The sequence below is a fragment of the Brachyistius frenatus genome, unplaced genomic scaffold (assembly GCF_029030835.1).
Source record: "Brachyistius frenatus isolate BFR_SWC_R1_liver_20210118 unplaced genomic scaffold, ASM2903083v1 Contig_13, whole genome shotgun sequence".
In the NCBI taxonomy this organism is placed as follows: domain Eukaryota; kingdom Metazoa; phylum Chordata; class Actinopteri; family Embiotocidae; genus Brachyistius; species Brachyistius frenatus.
Genome location: NW_027210612.1, coordinates 2,343,256 through 2,365,067, shown reverse-complemented (window position 1 = coordinate 2,365,067; position 21,812 = coordinate 2,343,256). Strand labels below are relative to the sequence as shown.

General features: G+C 42.1%; 2 protein-coding genes across 3 annotated transcripts; one reads left to right on the top strand and one right to left on the bottom strand.

Annotated features, from left to right (window-relative positions):
- The first annotated feature begins 550 nt into the window (after positions 1-550).
- gtpbp2a (GTP binding protein 2a) lies at positions 551-12,700 on the top strand. Its single transcript, XM_069692770.1, has 12 exons — positions 551-1,158; positions 2,538-2,564; positions 3,326-3,510; positions 3,721-3,829; positions 4,117-4,314; positions 4,483-4,657; positions 8,097-8,316; positions 8,479-8,614; positions 8,741-8,799; positions 8,893-9,064; positions 9,387-9,551; positions 10,572-12,700. Exons 1-12 carry the CDS (start codon positions 964-966, stop codon positions 10,758-10,760), a joined length of 1,830 nt encoding a protein of 609 aa, XP_069548871.1. The 5' UTR covers positions 551-963; the 3' UTR covers positions 10,761-12,700.
- A 762-nt stretch (positions 12,701-13,462) lies between these two features.
- polh (polymerase (DNA directed), eta) lies at positions 13,463-18,195 on the bottom strand. Of its 2 annotated transcripts, none has more exons than XM_069692767.1 (10): positions 18,014-18,195; positions 16,917-17,051; positions 16,521-16,753; positions 16,217-16,410; positions 16,029-16,132; positions 15,794-15,913; positions 15,404-15,527; positions 15,136-15,201; positions 14,837-15,009; positions 13,463-14,743 (listed from the first exon to the last, which is right to left on the bottom strand). In XM_069692767.1, exons 1-10 carry the CDS (start codon positions 18,148-18,150, stop codon positions 13,747-13,749), a joined length of 2,283 nt encoding a protein of 760 aa, XP_069548868.1. In that variant the 5' UTR covers positions 18,151-18,195; the 3' UTR covers positions 13,463-13,746. The 2 variants fall into 2 exon arrangements, with proteins under 2 accessions (XP_069548868.1, XP_069548870.1); XM_069692769.1 differs by having other exon boundaries at positions 16,217-16,392.
- Positions 18,196-21,812: the final 3,617 nt, after the last annotated feature.

Here is a 21,812-nt window from a genome sequence, read left to right as displayed (position 1 = left end):
GCAACTTCTGCGTTCTGTCAGCAAGAATCTCTCTGCTTTATTTATTTATTCATATTTGGCTGCTTGCCAGATTAAAAAGTTACAATCTAATAAAACTAAGTCCAAGTCCATTATTATTAAGAAATAGACTGGTTGGACAAGCTGATCTAAACTTTGGGTTGCAGTCATTAAACCTTTAAGGGTGAAATAAAACCTCAAAAGAAAGTAAAAGAACTGACAGCAAACTGATCACAGTGTGAACGTCTTTTGTAGCTGAAATAATGAACCTAAACCTTGACAGAAAAAAAAACAAAAAATGACATACTGAATATGAATACACAACTGAAGAGGTATTGAAACCACTAAATCCCAATCTGGAGATCAAATTCTACATGTTGAAATTGATGACAAGTCTTTCGATTATGTTTCATCATGTTTTGTAGGCAAACTTTCCACAAAAAAAAAAAAAAAAAAAAAAAAAAAAAAAAAAAATCCTTGTAAACAAGAACGTCATTTCCTTTTTCGGCCGATGCAAAAAAAAAAAAAAAAAAAAAAAAAAAAATATCGTGCGTGCGTGCGCACCCAGGTAGCTAAACGGGCGGAGTTTAAACATGCATGCAATGTAGTGCAAGTCAGAAAACAAAGCGAACCTCTCACTTGCGGTCTAGTGGTGTATAAAACAGGCGTATCCTTTGACAGTCATTGCTGTGACGTAAGCGCAGTAAACTCAAAAGGACAGTCTCGACCGAGCTGTTATTGTTCGGTTTGAAGAGTTTGGGGGAGGTCGGTGCTTTGTTTTTATTTTTTTTTGGGGGGGGTGGAGGGTGTGCGGTAAGATACCATCAGCGGGCTAATTTCACTGAAATACTTGCACCTGCATGCCGGGCCGGAGTTGTTGTTGTTGTTGGTTTTTTTTCTTAACAGCGCAGCATCAATATTTGTCCAGGTGGTGGTAAGCTAACGAGTCAGGTCCCAAAGTAGCCGATGGATGCGCGGGTATCGGACTTATTTGGCTCGGGAAATGGACACGGCTCTGGATCTCAAGCGTCCAACGTCAAGCCGGGAAATGGCCACGGTGTAGCCCCCAAAAAAGCTTGCGCAAAGAACAACAAAAAAGCCAAAGCTCGATTCTCCCGCAACTTCAAACCGAGCAACAACACCCCGTATCTACCTCCCGAGGTAAGGCTGGAAATTACGCACAACAACAAACAACAAACAACAAAACAGCTAGCGGCAGTCGAGCTAATACTGCTCACGACGCGTAGCGAAGTCTACATGTAAACAAACAAGTTGTTTGTGCGCATGCTGTGTGTGTGTGTGTGTGTGTGTGTGTGTGTGTGTGTGTGTGTGTGTGTGTGTGTGTGTGTGTGTGTGTGTGTGTGTGATCGTGGATTTTGTTTTCTCCATTGCGTTTCCTGTCGCCGGGGTTAGCCTCCCTCCTCTCGACTGGTCGCCTGAACCTGCAAGTGACACGTATAGCTTAGTCGGTTCCGGGAAGCGCACGGGATGGTTATATCGGGCCAGGATTAGCGATCTCGGCATCGGCCGACAATTTATTATTTGCGATTCGCGTTAGTTTTTACACTGTCGTGTTGATCGGAAGCTGCTCGGATGAACTGAGCAACTCGTGTTTTTCGCTGGCTGTCAGAAGCGGAACAGCTGTGTTTGTAAACAGGGGGGGGCAGGAGGGGGGGGGGGGGGGCGGGTATTACAGCCGGTACGTACAATATGTGTGAGCCATCAGATTCGTGTCCCTGCCCTCTGGGTATCCTTACCTCCAAACATCTCACTTCTCACGCCTAAACCTAACCGATGGGTCACCAACGAGATGAGGCTATTATCACGGTCCCTGATGTTCACTCGGCTAAGGACTGTGTTGTTGCACCAAAGCATAAACTTACTTGATTAACCTGTTTACAGCGTGAGTTACTTAAACTCAACCCATTTATCAGTTGAGCTTCATTTGCTCTAAAACGTGAAAGAAAAAAAAAAAAAACTACGTCACCTCAAAGCTTCCTAAAGCCTAAAATACTGTGTCTTAACTCGGAGGCAAATACAAACACATTTGTTTTCAGGATTATGCTGTGTTGTCAAAATGATTGCAGGTTGCACTTAAAGAGATAAACTGTACTGTACTCCGGCGCCGTGGTCGTGAACTCTTAATTAACATACGCCAAGGTGTCAGCTGCAGGTTCCAGCTGATCCTTGAATATGATGACCTCACGGACGGCTATACAACTGACTAACTGCTTAGTTAGCCTTCACACGCTGCAACTTGATGTGTAATTAGACAAGGCAGGCAGGCAGGCGGACGTGTAAACATCAATATAAATAAATGTGAGGTTAACTAGTCAATATCCCTCAAAGTGGGACAAATATCTCCCGTGTATACGAACAATAGTGATCACTCCAGTGACCGCCTATTCACGGGACACTGACTGCTCATTCAGTCAGATTGCTTTCCTTTTTGTTTTTAAACAAATCAATAGCCTGTTGTCTCACTTCTCTTCAGCCTGACAGCTGTTGTCCCTTTTTTTGTTTCTCTCCCGGTCTCTCAGGCTGAAGAGGGAAATATAGAGTACAAGGTAAGAAAATTAGCTGTGATGCAAGAACCTTTTTTTTTTTTTTTTTTTTTTTTTTTCATACACAAAAACAAATCAAATTAAATAATGTTATGATGTTAAGAGTTTTTTTTTTTAAGAGTACATTTGGGTTCCCTTTTAAAGAGTGCTTGTTGATTTACATAACATTATAAAGGTGGTTAATGTGTAGGTCAGCCACTTCATGACAATAGTGTAGATTAGATTTAGACTTTATTAATCCCACAGTGGGGAAATGTGGTCATCACAACACAGAAACACAAAAAAGGTGCACACAATAAGAAAACATTTACAAATAGGTATACATAAATAAGAAAGATACAAAATAATTATTTTAGGGAAAAAAAAAAAAGAGCAATGAATATTATATACACACACACACACATACAGACTTCATACACAAAAACAAATAAAATTAAATAATGTTATGATGTTAAATTATGTTATTGGTCATTACCATCAGTCAGCTACATATAGGTAACATGTCAGAATATACTAGTGCAGTCTTGCCATGGAAAGTCAACACCACCGTGGATTAGCGAGAGCATTTTTAGTATCTGGACAGCTGCTTCCCTGCTACCTCAACATAGACTTTATTTGTTTTGTTTTTTATTGCCTCAGTCCTACAGTGATCCTTTGTAATGTTAGTTCATTGCATCAAAATGATTGAACTACCATCTGAACAAATTGCAATTTTAAATTTAGGTTTAAGTTCAGCGACATTGTTCGGTCTTTTCTTTTTCTAGTTGAAGCTAGTGAACCCCACACAATACCGCTTTGAGCACCTGGCAACACAAATGAAATGGAGACTGCAGGAGGGCCGAGGCGAAGCTGTCTATCAAATAGGTGTTGAGGACAATGGCATGCTGGTGGGACTGTCAGAGGAGGACATGAGGGCGTCACTAAAAACACTTCACATGCTGGCGGAGAAGTAAGTTCAGAGAGTGTTTTTATTTACTTTTTATTTTACCAGGTTCACAGTTGGTTACTTAAATACTCCTTTGTTACCCGAACTAAACAACTTGCAAGAAAGGTTACACGTTGGTCCCCAATATATGCAAATGATATAATATAGGTTTACCAGAAATTAAAAAAAGATACAGAATTCACATTCTAAAACTTATATATTTTTTCCTGACAGAGTTGGAGCTGACATTACAGTTCTCAGAGAGCGGGAGGTGGACTATGACTCTGACGAACTTCGTAAGATTGCTGAAGTTCTCATTCGCAAGGTGCCAGATGACCAGCAGGTTAGTGGGGCTACTGTGAAGGCGTGGTGTTTTTTTGGCCTAACCGCAACAGCACCACCGGCACTATAAACATGAATGTTGCTGACTGAGTTACTAAGCGATCATAGTTTCATTGTTGGTCGACCAAATGTTTTGGCCATCCGTTTTAAATGAAAAGCTCATATCGATGGCAATAGCCGAACCAGAGAGGCCCAGATGTCCCTGTTCCTCGCAGCTTCTTCCAGGTCTTAAATTCGCGGGCATTTTTCATGCATTTTTTTTTTTTACTTGGTGTTTTTTCCCGGCAGTTCTTGGACCTGCGAGTGGCCGTACTGGGTAATGTGGACTCGGGTAAGTCCACTCTGTTGGGGGTGTTGACACAGGGTGAGCTGGACAATGGACGGGGAAGAGCGAGGCTCAACCTCTTCAGACATCTGCACGAGATCCAGACTGGACGCACTTCAAGCATCAGCTTTGAGATCCTTGGCTTCAACAGTAAAGGAGAGGTGAGGGAAGACCCTCTGCCAAAGGATGAACAACATGACTTTCACTGTTCGAGTAGCTCTTTCTTAGCCTCATTCTTATACAGTGATGTATCAGTCTTTCTTTCACCAAACCACTGCATCAGGAGGTAATGTTAGCAACCGATAACTAGCTTCACTTTTTTTTTCTAGGTTGTGAATTACAGTGAGTCTCGGACAGCAGAGGAGATTTGTGAGAGTGCCTCTAAAATGATCACATTCATTGACCTGGCGGGTCACCACAAGTACCTGAAGACCACCATCTTTGGCCTCACCAGCTACTGTCCAGACTTTGCGATGCTGGTCGTCAGCGCAAACACTGGCATTGGTGAGCATTCGCTGATCAATTACATTTTTACGTCTAATTTCATACAAACTTGAGTATTATTTTTATGTCAGCTAAATGTGCTACCCTCACTGTGTTTATCCAGTCACTTGTTTATTCAGTTTGGCCAAATTGAGAGGGGATCTGTCGCAGGCTGGTAATACACACTTGCAGGACTGGTCTGTCAGTGTGCCCATGTTTGTGTAAATCACACCTCCACACTGTAGTGGATTTAACCAGCTGTGGCTCAGCACTTTTCAGGCATGTGATATTTGACCTTACATAACAAACCGCCCCTCCACAACACCCCCCTTTATCCCTCCTCCTCGTCCCTGCCGGCAGTGCTAGTCCCAAAATATCTCAAATACCATCCTTTCACGTCAGAGGGGTTGGACCCACAGGAGGTAGTTCTGAGCTTGGTCTGCCTCTAAACCTGCCTCCTGCAAATGGGTCAGTAAGTTAGTGCGGATTTCAACGTTGCTGACTTTTACAGAAAGGACATAACACTTGCCAGTCACCGGATGTCAGGCCCCAAATACTTGCAGGCTTCAGCCTTGTTGTTCTCTGCGACTGACTACACTTCTTTCTTTTTTTTTTCTTTTTTTTTTTTTAATAAATTGAACATTTTAGAGTGAGTTTCATCAAAAAGTCCACACACATCCAAAAGTTACATTTCCCTCTACAAGAAGACGCTGTTCTCTGTAGGATTCAAAATAAACAAGAAACAGACAACAGCTCAATAAACTTCTAGTTCCTGAATTAAAGAGGAAAATGCAAATAAGCCTATCATGGGACACAATCTACCAAGGTAAACAGTGATTTGCGTATTGTTTGTGTTACAAATGGGCTTTTCACAGTCCAACTTTACCCAAATTTATATATATATTTTTTAAAATTCAACTTATTTAGTTAAAGTACCTTCTGATAAATTTCAGATTTTTTTTTCATTAAAAAAAATAACATATTGAACTTAATTTAGTGAACTTATTTCAACACCTTGTTTTGTTTATCAATTCTGTATCAGTGCATAACGTGCTTCTACCAACCCAGACCCTTATTGATAACAGCAAGTGAGACCGAGAGCAGGAAGCTTGTGTACAGGAATCTGTACTTTGAAACCTGAGCTGCTGAAACTGGTAGGACAGGTCAGTAATTTGTAGGATTTGATATTCAAAAAAATGTTGGCAAAGTGGGATTCACAAACCACAATGCGCACCACCAGGGGACACTGAGGCCCCGAGGTCGCTCTGCCATTGTGACATACAGACAGTACTGACAGATGTCTCAGAGATCTCTGCTTGGCTCACCTCTGACAGATGACTACGTGAAGGAAGAGCTTTAACCGGTGACTTTAACAAGTGAACCCAGTTGAGAACTCGCTGTTAAAAAGACCTTTTGTAAATAATCTTTATGCTTTTGGAAGCAATGCCCTGAAGTTCCATTCGGTTACAAAGAAATCGGTTATTTTTCCTTTTGCTAGTGACAAGGAGACCTGTATATATGAAACCCGAGCTGTTGGGACAACACTTGTTACTTAGCACTGCAGCTCACAGCTTGTCACAGTTATTAAGTGAACTATATTCAGCAGCTGTTAATGTATGGCGGGCAGGTTTCAGCTGTTTTGTAAGGTCATTTTGAATATATGATTTCACAGATTTTGCTAAAGGTTATTAACAAAAAGTCCTAATACATGTTTTGAAGTTATTTGTTTAGGCTTTTAAAATCTTTGTCACCATTGAAACAATTTTAACTTAAAAAATTTTTTTTGCTATTATTATTTTTAGAAAAAGCCCCAAAAAGTGTTTTCCAGCCACAGTCACAAAAGAATATACAGGCTCAAAAAACTTCAAACTATTAAGACTATTTGATTGTTGTAAATCTGTGGCTCTGGTACCTTTGACCTGGATGTCCTTCAATAAACAAATATAAGCATTGTTTTATATTATGTGTATATATATATATTTATTATTTACATTCATTCAGCAGTGATGTACCACCACCAAGAGAAAAGTACACCCTCTGCTGATAAATTCAATTCAAAATAATTTATAAGGTAAATAAATTCAGTCCCTACATTTAGAAAAATAGATTTTCATCCTGATAAACAAGGAAAAATTCATTCACTGTTTTAACCTCTGGTGCGTAATAAGGAAACGATATTGAAATCTGAAAATAAAAATAATACTGCAATGCTACACATTTTTTAAAGCCTAGTTCTTCTTTAATTCATATTTATTTATGCTTGAATCTCTGTATTTTTTTCCACTTCCTTGCCGTGTTTATGTGGATTTCTGGTCTAAAATGGGTGCCCTATACACGTTGGGGGAAATGGGGTCAAGAATGAGAACTGCCTCAGCTACGCAACAGAGAGTAAAGGACATGGTGTTTGCAACCCAAGATCTCCAGCTTTAATTATGAAAGAGTAATGGATCTGTGTAATGAATATGGTTCGTCTTAGGTTGTGTCTGTGACAAGCCAACAAGCCAAAGGGCAAGTCATCATAATTCTGTGATGCTTTACTGTGTACCGTATTTCGAAACCTTCACCTCAACCAGAATTAAAATTTTTGCAATGCGTCGTCGTTACCTTGGATGAGCTGGAAATAACAGCAGCAGAAAAACACTGCGCTGCTCACCTGGCAAGAGGTCAGAGTATTTTGAGCGTCCGTCAACCTATAAATGTATGCTTCGGGACTTTATCCTTAAAATACCTTGTGACACAAGACTAAGTCGAGACCCGAATCCGAGCCGAGACATAACTTAGTACATGTATCACTTTCTCTCAGGTGCCAGCTTTGTTTACAAATAAACATAACAAACCAGGCATCTGTTTAAGGTCACTGGCTATCCCTGGACAAGGTCACTTGGTTTTTAAAAGTTATTTTTTTTGGCACTGTGGACCAGCTAGGTATCAATGACATAATAACCATACACTATATGTTTGAATGTTTTCCTGCACTGCTATCTTGTCTGCCTCGTGCGATTACATAATAATCATACGTCATGGTAAATTCTACCCGGTCTTATCAGTCTTGATATACGCTCTTTAACTCTCATTATGTGCCACGCCATAGACAGGCAATGTTATCTCAGCTCTGTCTCGAACAGCCCAGCTTACAATGCTGTAATAATTTCCAACGAGCCGTTTGCCATTCAGCGAGATGTCAATCTTTGTGTTTATACACAGAAAAAAAAACGTCCTCGTCTCGGAAGACTTGATTTCATATCTGACATTTTTTTTGTTTCCTGCGAAGATCCCTTTCTGCCTTTTTAATGCAAATTACCCTGGAGAAACGCACTGACCGCATCAAATAAACAATGCCTCGTGTGCTTGGACGGGAAAGCTATTTTAGTGGCATGAAGAAAACGCAAAACAAGACGTAACCAATATGTAACTGCTATTCCCCGCCTCATCCCCCTCTCTCTCTCTCTCTGTTTTCCAGCTGGTACGACATGGGAGCATCTTGGCCTGGCCATGGCTCTGAAGGTGCCCATCTTCATCGTTATCAGTAAAGTGGACCTGTGTACGCGGGCCACTGTGGATCGCACGGTGCGGCAGCTGGAGCGCGTCCTGAAACAGCCGGGCTGCAACAAGGTGCCCATGGTGGTAGGCAGCACCGACGACGCCGTCACAGCAGCGCAGCAGTTCGCCCAGTCACCCAGGTACGAAACGCTTTTGTATACGCAATTGACACATGTTCATGAACCTTTCTAGTTACACATGTTGCTCCCTCTATAACTTAAAACACTTATAACAGTCGAGGTTAGAAACTACACGGTATTATCTTTGTGTCCTCGTGATTTGCTTCGTGCTCTCCCTGGCAGCATCACACCCATCTTCACCCTGTCCAGTGTGACTGGAGAGAGTCTCGACCTGCTCAAGGTCTTCTTCAACATCATCCCTCCTCTCAGCAACAGCAAAGAGCAGGAGGAGCTCATGCAGCAGTTAACCGAGTTTCAGGTGAGTCTCAGGCGAAGTTTGTTTATGCATGCATACGATCAGCTGGCTGTGATATGCACTCCCCCAGATGAAATGTAAACAGGTTGATGATTTTGATGGGACTGACAGCCGTGTGCATCATTACAGGTGGATGAGATCTACACGGTGCCAGAGGTGGGGACTGTGGTGGGAGGAACTCTGTACAGGTCAGCCTGTTCAAATGCTTTTTTCATTCAAGGTACATGTATTTATTTATAGCGTGGACCTTCCCTTACCCTCTATTGTCTTTGACCATGCAGTGGTATTTGCCGCGAGGGGGATCATCTTGTCGTAGGGCCCACAGACTCGGGCCATTTCCACAAGTTGACCATAAGCAGCATACAAAGGAACCGCTCAGCATGCAGGGTACTGAGGGCCGGCCAGGCTGCGACACTCGCCCTGGGCAACTTTGACCGGTCACTACTACGCAAGGTCAGATTCTTGATGTTCACTTTTCTTTGTACAGTGTGTGCCCGTCTCTGTGTTTTCAAGGAGTGTGTCTGATGTGATATTTTATCATAGATTTTTTTTTATATAGGTCTTGTTTGTTTTATATAAACAAAATAGAAGATATCCATAAATCAATGAGGCAGGCAGAATCTAAAACAAACGTATACATATAAGATAAAACTAAAAAATGATACCAAGACATATTATTGCATTAAAGAGTTATAATTTAGTATTGACTAATTTAGTATTAATACTCAGAAATCTAGTCTTTGTGTACCACCATCCTTGTGTTTTCCACTCACAGGGCATGGTGATGGTGAGTCCGGAGATGGATCCTACCATCTGCTGGATGTTTGAGGCTGAGATCGTGCTGCTCTTCCATGCCAAGACCTTCCACAAGGGCTTCCAGGTTACTGTGCACATTGGCAATGTGAGACAGACCGCCACTGTGGAAGCTGTGTACGGCAAGGTTAGTCCATCCACTGAGCTACGACCTTTCCAGCCTGAAAATGTATTTCAGCTTTGATCCCAGTGAGCAATCTTCAACAATTTATGTCCCAGCTATTGGACACTATAGGTTTCTTCTTAATTGGTGTCAACTGTCTCACATTCACTCACAGTTTAATACAAATTATAATCCAATCGAGCACATATCCGTTGTCAGGTTGCTGTTCATGCTCATTTGTAAGTTTGTATGCGTTGACAATTTGGGCAGCAACTGAGCAACCACAATTTAATTGTAATGTTTAGATGACCACTGCTGCTGTCATGCTGCTTGGTCACCTACCATGCTCTCTGAATAACACATGGGAAGGTCACAGCCCAGAAAGCAGACTTTAAGATCTGTGCTGCAGAAAATACACTAACTAAATAAATAGGCAATCTAGCCAATCAAGTTGAAGTAGGGCATAACGCGGTCAGCCCCACCTGGCATCGAATTTGTGCCATCCGCTTTTATTGGCAAAGGCTCTGGGCATCCATATTGTCTTCCCACATTTGAGGAGCTTGATATTGCATGGGGTTGTCCCCACGGAGCGCTCAAATGTAATTGATAATACAATTTAAAAGCTATTCTATCCTGTCACTGACCATACATTGTATAATAATGATCAACAGCTACCAAGGATTTTTTTTTTTATTATTTTTTTTTTTTATATATCATGCATTAATCTGGAATAGTTTTTGTCATATGTAAACATGGGTGACATGATCAAATCTGGCCAATGGTGTCACACCACTCCATTGAGTCATTTGAAATATACAAAAAAAAAACTGGCTTTGCAAGTATTTTATGAGGAGAGATAAACTTGACATGTTTATTAAAGCTCAAGGATATATACACAATACATTTTGGTGAGTAACACCGAGTGTAAACTTAACGTTTGTTTGCTCACAAGCAAACTCCAAAGAACCTTTTCTGCTGCTGCACTTGACCCATAATGCTGTCTTTGTTTTATTCCTCTTCTAATGCTACATCACTGTACCACAGGAAGAGCTGAGGACAGGGGAGAAAGCAGTGGTTCTTTTCAAGTTCATCAAGCACCCAGAATATCTGAAGGTAGGAGCGAAGGTGCTTTTTAGAGAGGGTGTGACCAAAGGAATCGGCCACGTCACCAAGTTGCAGCCCATCGCTCAATACCTACGATCCCAGAGCGAGGACGAGGACGAGGACGCCTAAAGTTTGTCGGACAACCTCAGCAGGAACCACCGTCCCAGCCTAAAACAAGGTGCTTTACAAACCACTTCCTGCTTTCTCCAAAGGCCGCTGTGCTCTTTTCCCTTCATGGTAAATCCCTTTTACAGGATGTTGTTGTTTTATCACTCTTTTCCAAAGCCTTGTTACCATCTTACCTGTTTGTCCTCTTCAGCTTTTTAAATAACTGATATTTGAGTCTGTTTTCTGATGGTGAGGTTTAAAATGTTACTTTCTTTGGCAGTCATCAGGGGAAACCCCTCAACCATCTCTATGGCACATTCACTGAGCAACACCTACCAAAGTAATACTGAGTGTGACAGAGAACACACAGTTGCAACGTACAGTGCCAACCAGGAAATTACACTCTCACATCCATAATGTAGTGATGCTTCCAAAGGTTACACCTAAACGCACTCCTAACACACGAAATAAAAAAGGCTCACACACACACACACACACACCCACTGAAATATAAATGCCAGTGTTGACCCACCTGTGGCCGAATAACTGATCACAACTTAACAGTTGCAAGTACGACATGCTTTGACATTAAGGCGTATCACTAATGTAATACAGGGCGATGTTGTTGTCGTCGCCACAGCAGCTTGTCTGTTACCAGCATAGTGCCTGACTGATAATCACAAACCTCTGATTTCACTTTCGAATACTCTTAAATTAAATTCCTTATGTTCTAATGTGAGATCAAAGAAAAAGCAAAGAGATGTATTTGTGGGTCTCGGGCATAGCTTGTCAATCGCACGGAAGCTAAATCACCCTGCTTCTAGCCGCGACGCTGACAAGGGCACTTTATGATGGTGAAGGAGAGTAATGCGAGGTATGTAAAGTTGGAACATGGCCCAGTTTGTCAGTCTGCCAAGATGACTCGTATTGGCAACCACCTTTTATGTGTCACATTTGTCTGAGAATTATTTTTTATTCACAAATGATGCCTCGCGATGAAATGGTGAGAAGGTTTCAATCTCGCCGCCTGCCTTTCAAGTGCTTTAGTTACTCAGGTCACTGTAGATAATGTCTTAGACAGCATTCCACTTTCACAGAAGGACTCCAGCGGAGGTTTCTGTTGCTTACTTGGGACGACGGGAGAAAAAAGCAGACAAAGTTGTCGTCTCTCAAAGAGATGTGTTTGATTATGCATTAGTATGTGAAGCTGCCTACTGACGCAGCTGCATTTAAAACCAATTACATTTGAGGTACTTGATGGCGTCTCTTCACTTAAGTTACTGATGTCACAAACTTTGAAGGGGTTTAACACAGTGCCTAGTGGAACTACTCGTTGAGTAGCCTTCCGTCACAGCCCAAAGTTTTACAATTTAGTCAAGAAAATCTACTTTAGTTGGTGCTACTATGAGAAACAGCTTTTGATATTTGAAATACAACTTTAAAAAAAACAAATGTTGATACTCTGTTCAAGGATCTTTGTTGGCCTTACCACCTGTCTTATTACTGGATGTTGATGTAATTTATACACACGTTATTGTCCCGTTGACATCAGTGATATCAGGACAACTGAAGTCTGTGCTGTTGTGTTGCACTCGCGTTGTTTATGCACAGTTTGTGTGCAGTCAAAGATAAGGTAAACTAAGAATGCGTTTCAACCAAAATATTTTATTACATTTATAAAGATTTCAGGTGTTTAAGTTTGTTTTAATTGATCTCAGAAGTATTTTATAGATTTCGAGTAGTTTCAGATTTTACAGTTCTTTCAAAAACTTTTTTCACTGATGTCTTTTAAAGAACACCGGCGCACCTTCACTTTTTTGAAATCACGTTCGAGGCCTGTTTATTTCCTTTTAATTAAAAGTGTAATATTTTGATTAGTCTTTGGGTGACATGCAATATTTATGTACAGATCCAATTTGTGTGTCATGATGTACATGAATAAAACTTTTATTGCTTCTTTAGCACGTGTTTTATTTTGTTCTATTACATAAAACACAATACTGGTCAGTGTTTTCAACCATGTCCTCATACACCTTCATTTGTTTTCTGGCTCTTGTTTGACGGAGCCATGACTCACTAAACTGAATTGAGTTTTAATAGCCATTGTTTTGTTTTTTCCAATTTTCTGGTGTGACTCCTCCCTATTCAGCTCCGCAGCTGATGCAAGACGTTGCAAGAATGGCTCACTCAGGTCTTTCAGTGCTACAGAACAATACGTTCCTCACTACAGTAAAATATAAAGCGGATGACTCGGCTCTTTATGGTACAATCTCTCTCACCCTAATGACAGCCATGTTAAAGGTCTAACAAGCCCACGGATGGCTCTACCTAAATTATGTCATCCAGTTATTAAATGAATCAGATACTTTTCTATCGCAGGCTTTTGTACAAGCATTTCCTTTCACATTATTCTTCCACACGTGTAGTGCCTTTTATGAAGTTAATGATGTCTCTGATCCTTTGTATTTGTTTTCAAGAAACTTGAGTGGAGTGGTTGTTGTGCAGGCCTTATCACCAGAGTGACTGGTGTTCTGTTTGTCTGATTAACTCTGGTGTCTCCTAACTGACATAAACCACTGAAGTAAAACTATCTGCAGCTGTTTGAATACTCAGCAAATGTCAAAGTATTTTAAATACGATATACTCTATTGTGTTGCAAAAGGCCTGAATTCATAAGAAAACTTTATTTTGACCATTAAGTGAGGATTGCTCCTCTATTTCTGACTGACTAGTGCCATCTGCTGGTATGTCAGAATACCACAATACAATGTTCACAACTACAACCAGTAAAAACAAGTATCCACTTACCAAATATCTCCCTTTATAATCAAAAGCATCTGTGAAACCAATTAAATAAATAAGCAATTTCTTTAATTTGTAAACATTGTTATAATACAAACCACAATAATAAAAAAAATAGTTTGTGATATACATGTTCATATAATTTTTTTTATTTAATTATATTATTATTTTATCAAATCTAAAAAGCCAGTTCTGCAGCTCGTTTTCAGGTCCTCTTGAAAAAAGAATCCAGCGTGCCCGTACTTCCACCTTGGGAGCGGGGTCTTTTCGGCTGGGGTCCTGATTGGCCTCTGGATTTCGTCTTGCCCCGGGAGGACTGGGCTGTGCCTGCTGCTCCTACTCTAAGAGGAGTTAGAGAGGTACTGGAAGACGAAGAAGAGACGGCGGAGGAAGAGGAAGCGATGGTTGCTGAACCTGTGGATGACGAGAGTGAATTCTGGAGGTCCAGGGCAAAGTGATAGTCATTGTGTTCGGGCATTTCCCAGACCAACACCTCCCGACCACAGCGCTCACAGTTTAACAGGTCCTCTGTGGCCACACTGGGCGGATGGCGATTTAACTCTGGATCTGTGTCCAGTTCATCCCTTAGCTCGTGACAACCCGACCGTTGAGATGTAAACTCCGAGTTATTTGAAGGTAGACCTGACACAACACTGTCTTCAGAGTCTTCTTTGTCAACGGGTCCAGGTGTCGGTCCTGTTTCAGGCTTGATCAAAGATGAGACTGAGTCCTGTGAGCTTTTTTCAAGGCTATTCTTGTGGAAGAATGAGGAAATGCCAGAGCGGAGGCCGCTTGAACTAATTTTAGTTTGAGAAAAAGGTGTAGGCACTTTGTCGGCAGAGGAAGGAGCAGGGGAGTTGGCATCTGTCTCCAGCTGACTTTCAGAAGCAGATTTGTTGTGAGGTGAGGAAGGTGGAAGGAATTCTGCGGAGCCTCTTCCATCGTCGTCCTCATCGACATCCTTCGCATCCTTCTTTTTTTGTTTTTCAGCTGCTTTTTGAAAGAAAGACTGGATGGTGCCAGGTTGTTTGCATGGGGAGCCATTTTTTAGTTCAGAAGGAGGCTGGGTGGAGGACTGAGTGGTGGAGAAAAGCCTCTGTGTCGAGGTAACATCACTGGAAAGAAAGCCAGAAATCCCGCCTGCTGATGGGGCATCACTGAATTTGCTCGCTGAGAGGTGCAGCAGGGTGAGGGCCGGAGTCCTGGAGACATGATGCAAGACAGATTGTATAACTCGCACAGTGTTCCTTCAGCCGATGACTATAAATGTCATTGCATTACTCCATTCTAATTACCATGCAGCCTGGTGATTTCCTGCTGTGTTGAGACTCTTGATAATGGCAAAGCTGTCACTGGATATTTTGGTCGCCTCGTAGCGCACTAAAGCACAACATCGGGAGAAGCTGCTTGGCCTCTTATCACCAAGCTGACGGACACCAACGGTCAACAACTTCCCCACTCGGCCGTTCTGCACGAGATAACACTGGGTGTATTCACAATATATGACACTGATGGAAAACTCCGATGAGGAAACAGTAGCACTGCTGTAATAAGGCAGAGGCATAAGTTTCACAACCATAAAGCTTTCTCTTACCACTTCCCTGTCCTTGGTCAGCCTCTCCTCCAGCTCAAGGGCCAGTTGATGAAGCCAGTGCTGTACCTACACAGAGGTTATTTATAATATGAATGGATATAAAACAATGTCAAATATTCCATATTTGTTAACCCTCTCACTAGAATGTGTCTAATATCGGCGTCTCCCTTTGACATCTGGCTGCATCGACTACATTTCAGATATAAGACTACAAATAAAAACCAAATTGAGTAATGAATTTAATATGGAGGTGGAAACAGAAGCTGACCTGCTCTTTAGTGGCCAGCGATGTTTTCCCGGGGAAGTTTTTACTGCAGCCAATGGACTTAGGAAGCTGTCTGGGTTTCACAGCTTCAAACTCAATCCCCCGACACAAGTCATACAGCCACTGACTGCAAAGCAGAGAGATTCAATGGGAAAAAAAAAGCGGCTCAAGTAAAAAGACAACGTTAAAGTCCACTTTATTTCTGAAGCACTTTTATCATACCGGTTTGTCTTAGTAGGAAAAAAAAACAAAAAACAATCAAAATGTTGATTACACTTAAAATTATGTTAAGTGTCTGATTTAGTACATAGAAAGACTAAGAATGATTATGACGTCCTTTTCTTTTCTCTTTTTGTTTTACTTTTTAAAAGGACAGCAGTGTTTTTTTTTTACCCTGTTTTTTCTCCAAAGTGCTGTCCGAGCTGGGCCTGAGAGAAGCGAGTGATGTCTCCCATGTTCTCTATTCCTAGAGTTTCTGAAATTGAAGCACCCAGCTTCCCCCCCAGGTTACGACTGCATGGTTGAAATAAGTGATTCAAGAAAACAAGATTTTGTAAGTCAACTTCTGTTTTTCACACTTTCTGTCACAACACGAGTGTCGTTTGCGATTGATGGTGTTGATACTCACATCTTGCCGATGGGCAGAGAGTTGAAAAGTCCTGTCACAGAGTCCAAAGGCAGAATAGTTTGTCTGTTAGGTTTGTTCAGACCGCAGGCCAGTTTAGACAAAACCTTGAAAAAGGAGAGGGTAAATTATCGCAATTGCAAAGATAATTACTGCTCTTACATTTTGGCACTACGTGAGAGTTTGACCACCTTGTTGTGAGATATCCCTGCTGAACATCGGAAACCCGTGTGTTTCTCAACGGCTGCTCTCATCTCCTCCACAATGACGGCCCCTGCAGTAAGCTGCAGTTCTGAAGAGCTCCGCTCCCCTAAGAAAGGCGAGGATGACGACAGCCACTGCCGGAGGCCTCTGGACCGCTGCTCCTCTGAGGACAAACGTGACGCTGTTGGGTGGATGCAGCCCATAGTTTGTGCAGTTTTAGATGCGTTTTAATTTTCAACACCGACTTCCTGTGACCAGTGTTGTTGAAACAAAGTTGGGTTATAGCCATACCTTTATCCGAGACAACGTCCGCTGCGGATGGTTCCAGTCCAGGTGAACTTTGTGGGTACCCCTGAATGTAGGTTGTCCTCAGGAGGTGAGACTCAAATCCTTCGTCAGTCGTGTTTTTCAGCCGCTGCTGTGCTGCTGCAGTCAAATCCATGTAGGCCTCGTCAATGCTGGCCCTCTCAATCACAGCAAAGCGAGACATCACCTCAATCACCTCCACACTCGCCTCTCTGTAACTACAAAGATTAAGTTGAGTAAGTTATTTACCATAAAAACACAGGTCGCTGGGTTAAAAATGCAAAAAAACAAAAACAAGAATGCATAAATTTGCTTTTAATCCAATCAAAAAGAGGAGGTTTGGGATGGGGGGGAGGGGGGTTGCACATCACCAGCACTTACTGTGTCAGGTCTGCTTTGCCATGAGACTCGCGCACTCGTGCCACCTGGAGATCTGGGCACAGTTTTTTGGCATCATCCACCCACATGCTCCTGGTGACGCCATGGGCCCGGGCCTCGTAGCTCACAGCTATGATACTAACACAGAGGATCGTATTGTAACGGGAGACCTGTTATCACTTCATGCTTTATTTAAATGCAAGGGGACATGTTTTAGCTGTACGTCCAAGGTCTGTAAGACGTGAGGGTGGGTTGCCAACACAGAGACAGCAATTCCGATGGTCAATACAACCGAACAGACACCGATGAAGGTGGATATGAAGTGTGTGAGAGAGAGAGAGAGAGAGAGAGGAATGTTTACATGTTCTTTAAACAATGTAGTCACTGTCTAGTGGCATGCTGTCGGGTCACATCATAGACGTGTACTGTTTAGAGGGATTGATTGATTGATTGATTGATTGATTGATTGATTGATTGATTGATTGATTGATTGGGGAAAAAACAAAATCAAGGAAGAAATTCACAATCAATGCCAAACACCATCACTGGACTCAGCAAAAAAAATAAAAAAATAAAAAAAGGGTCAATGGTATCCTCTATGAGTCCTTCACGCCAAAACACCTGCACAAACGTCATGTGCTTGAGGAAGACTTAAAGATAATTAAAAGCTGGGGGGGGGGGGGCCAGGAGGAGGACACCGAGTTCAGATTACCTGTCATACTTCTATAATAAATAATGAACTCTGATACTTAAAGTCGAGCTATTTACTGCAATGTTCTTTATTTGATTCTGCGACTACAGTTGTGAGGTTTTTTTTTTTCTTCTTCCTCATTTCATTTAAGAACGACAGACGTAAATAAAAGTGATTTCTACGTCATTGTTCACGTTACTTCCTGCCAATTCGGCGACCGTGCTTTGACCTCGTTTGTGTTTTAGACGTCTGCACAACTTCCGTTTTGTTTTGTTTTTTTGTTTTTTTTGCAACGCAACAATCGCACCGGATGTCCAGCGGCCGACCGCGAAGCTTGTGACACGGATCGGTTGCCTCGATCATTAAAACCGTCTCTCTCTCTCCCTCCCCGTAATCGTCAGAAACTCACCTCCCTCCCTTCCAGGTCTTGTACTGGGCCACCACGCAGGGAGTGTTCCTCAGAGCCGGATTCAGCCTCTGCTCCACCTGGACGTAAAAGCAATCCATGTCGACTAACGCCACCACTCTCTCCTTTCCGTAGTCCATTAGAGAGGAGAGGAGGAGGGGGGGATGTAATATTTACACTTACCGGCTGGGCGCCGGGAAAACAACAACAACAAAAACAAAAAACGGTGGTTTTGTAACCGCGCACTCGTTCGAAGTTACATTAAAAAAAAACGTCATCAATAGTCGACGAAGAAATCCACCACGTGGGAAATGATCGGTCCTTGTCGCGTATACTACAGTGTCTGACGACCATAGACTGTAGACGCACGCATAATAATAACCTGACCGGTGACTACCCGAACACGCCCTGCCATTTGGTTGAGTGTTTGCACTGTAATAATAATTCGTTAATGTTGTCGGGCGCGCCTGCGAAATATAGGCTGCGCCTTAATGTGGACAAACAAGTGTGCACTGTGTAAACATTTCAAAGATGAAAAGTACGACAGATTACTGTTTGGTGCGACCTTTGCTTTTAAAAGGTAGGCTACAATAGACACATTTTAAATTTGAAAGTTTAGTTTAAAACATTAAAAAAACAAAAAGTAAAAAGTAACTAAAATGATCTACTGACTGTGAAGTAAAACTTTTAATTACACACGTGCTGAAGCATGCTAACTTGGCAGCCCCAGTTCATCTCATCTCATCTCATCTCATCTCGCAATGTCACCCTGCATTTCAAGAGGTGATAGTGAGTCACAGTACTGTCCAGTTTGTCCTCCGTCCAAACGTGAGAGGAAGGAAAAAGTATTCTAACATCCTGTCAAATTAACGGAACAGTAAAACTCCCTCACTTCTCTTCACTTCCTCCGCTCTCGGCAAGTGAAGGAATGAAGTTTTTGATGCTGAACTTGTAATATTTCTTCGAGGGTGGAAAGTGTTTCTTCTGGACGTGTGAGCAAACAACTACTAATGCTTATGTGGCCCTCTGTGACCCAGTGGTGGACTAGCGACCTGTCCCGGGTGGACCCTGCTTTCGCCCAAACTCAGCTGGGATAGGCTGGTGTGGCACAAGCAGGTATAGATGACAGATGGACGGATAAACACATTTTCTGGAAATCCTTCCTTCCCTCCTTTAACGGCAGTGTGAAGTCCTGAGTGATTTAACTCATGTGTAGCTTTAAAGTAAGTATCAAATGGAATGTGCTTTACTCTAGGAAAATAAACAGTGTACTGTTTTGAAAGCCACAAAACCTTTGATTTGTACAGCAGGACCAAAATAACTGTCAACAATGAGGAAGTGACTCACCTATGATTACCCACTGTCATAGAGAAAGGGCTCATTCGCTGACAACGTCTGATGTCGCTATGACTTTTTCATAAATTCTTCAGCTAATATTCGCTGGTCTCATGGGTAAGTCAGCTAAGCAATGAGCTGTTTATTAATACAATTTCGGTCTTAATTTCAAAGTGATCCGTCACTAATGTTGATTATTAAAATTGTGTTTTCATAAAAATGTACAGTCAAGTTATGATATTAACTGGTAACAAACACGTTTGCTATGTCAGAGTAACTTACAACTGATACGGTGCATTTGAAGGCACCACTATTCATTGTCTGCTGTTGCTTTGTCAGGAGTCCACTGTGAAATGATTACGGTGAGTAAAGTGTCAGTGGCGGCTGGAGGTTCCATCTCTATCCCATGTCTGTATAAGCCAGGTGACAGAAACCGTGTGAAATACTCGTGTGAAGGATATGTTTGGCATTTTTGCAAAGTACTCATTGAAACAAGCCTAAATGAAATGAGATCAGAAAGGTTTTCCATTTCCGATGACACAAACCAAGGAATCCTCACTGTGACTATTAATGATGTGACATCTAAGGACAAGAATTCCTGGTGTGGTGTGGAAAATAAAAATAAGGAATATGCTCGAAAACGTTTTCAACTGTCGGTCACCGAAGGTAAAACCCTTCAAATTCTGTAGGTCTGATTTTACAATCAGACTAGGTTTAATTTAAAGGTGGGTCGCATCTGTATGTATTACAGCACTTGAAAGAGGAAATGTAACTGTTGTGTATATAAATGCAGTGCATCCGGAAGGTATTCACAGCGCTTCACTTTTTCCACATTTTGTTATGTTACAGCCTTATTCCAAAATGGATTAAATTCATTTTTTTCTCTCAAAATTCTACACACAATACCCCATAATGACAACGTGAAATAATTTTTTTTGAAATTTTTGCAAATCTATTAAAAATCAAAAACGAAAAAAAAAAAATCACATGTACATAAGTATTCACAGCCTTTGCCATTACACTCAAAATTGAGCTCAGGTGCATCCTGTTTCCACTGATCATCCTTGAGATGTTTCTACAACTTGATTGGAGTCCACCTGTGGTAAATTCAGTTGATTGGACATGATTTGGAAAGACACACACCGTCTATATAAGGTCCCACCGTTGACAGTGCATGTCAGAGCACAAACCAAGCCATGAAGTCCAAAGAATTGTCTGTAGACCTCCGAGACAGGATTGTATCGAGGCACAGATCTGAGGAAGGGTACAGAAAAATGTCTGCAGCATTGAAGGTCCCAATGAGCACAGTGTCCTCCATCATCCGTAAATGGAAGAAGTTTGGAACCACCAGGACTCTTCCTAGAGTCGGCCGCCCGGCCAAACTGAGCAATCGGGGGAGAAGGGCCTTAGTCAGGGAGGTGACCAAGAACCCGATGGTCACTCTGACAGAGCTCCAACGTTGCTCTGTGAAGAGAGGAGAACCTTCCAGAAGGACAACCATCTCTGCAGCACTCTACCAAGCAGGCCTGTATGGTAGAGTGGCCAGACGGAAGCCACTCCTCAGAAAAAGGCACATGACAGCCCACCTGGAGTTTACCAAAAGGCACCTGAAGGACTGTCAGACCATGAGAAACTAAATTCTCTGGTCTGATGAAACAAAGATTGAACTCTTTGGCCTGAAGGCCAAGCACCATGTCTGGAGGAAACCAGGCACCGCTCATCACCTGGCCAATACCATCTCTACGGTGAAGCATGGTGGTGGCAGCATCATGCTGTGGGGATGTTTTTCAGTGGCAGGAACTGGGAGACTAGTCAGGATGGAGGGAAAGATGAATGCAGCAATGTACAGAGACATCCTTGATGAAAACCTTCTCCAGAGCGCTCTGGACCTCAGACTGGGGCGAAGGTTCATCTTCCAACAGGACAACGACCCAAAGCACACAGCCAAGATAACAAAGGAATGGCTTCGGACAACTCTGTGAATGTCTTTGAGAGGCACAGGCAGAGCCCGGACTTGAACCCGATTGAACATCTCTGGAGAGATCTGAAAATGGCTGTGCACCGACGCTCCCCATCCAATCTGATGGAGCTTGAGAGGTCCTGCAAAGAAGAATGGGAGGAACTGCCCAAGAATAGGTGTGCCAAGCTTATAGCACCATACTCAAAAAGACTTGAGGCTGTAATTTCTGCCAAAGGTGCTTCAACAAAGTATTGAGCAAAGGCTGTGAATACTTATGTACGTGTTATATTTTCGTTCTTTATTTTTAATAGATTTGCAAAAATTTTAAACAAACTATTTTCACGTTCTCATTATGGGATATTGGGTGTAGAATGTTGAGGAAAAAAATGAATTTAATCCATTTTGGAATAAGGCTGTAACATAACAAAATGTGGAAAAAGTGAAGCGCTGTGAATACTTTACGGATGCACTGTATTTCAAAGTAATAAAGTGGTGCAGGCTGGGCAA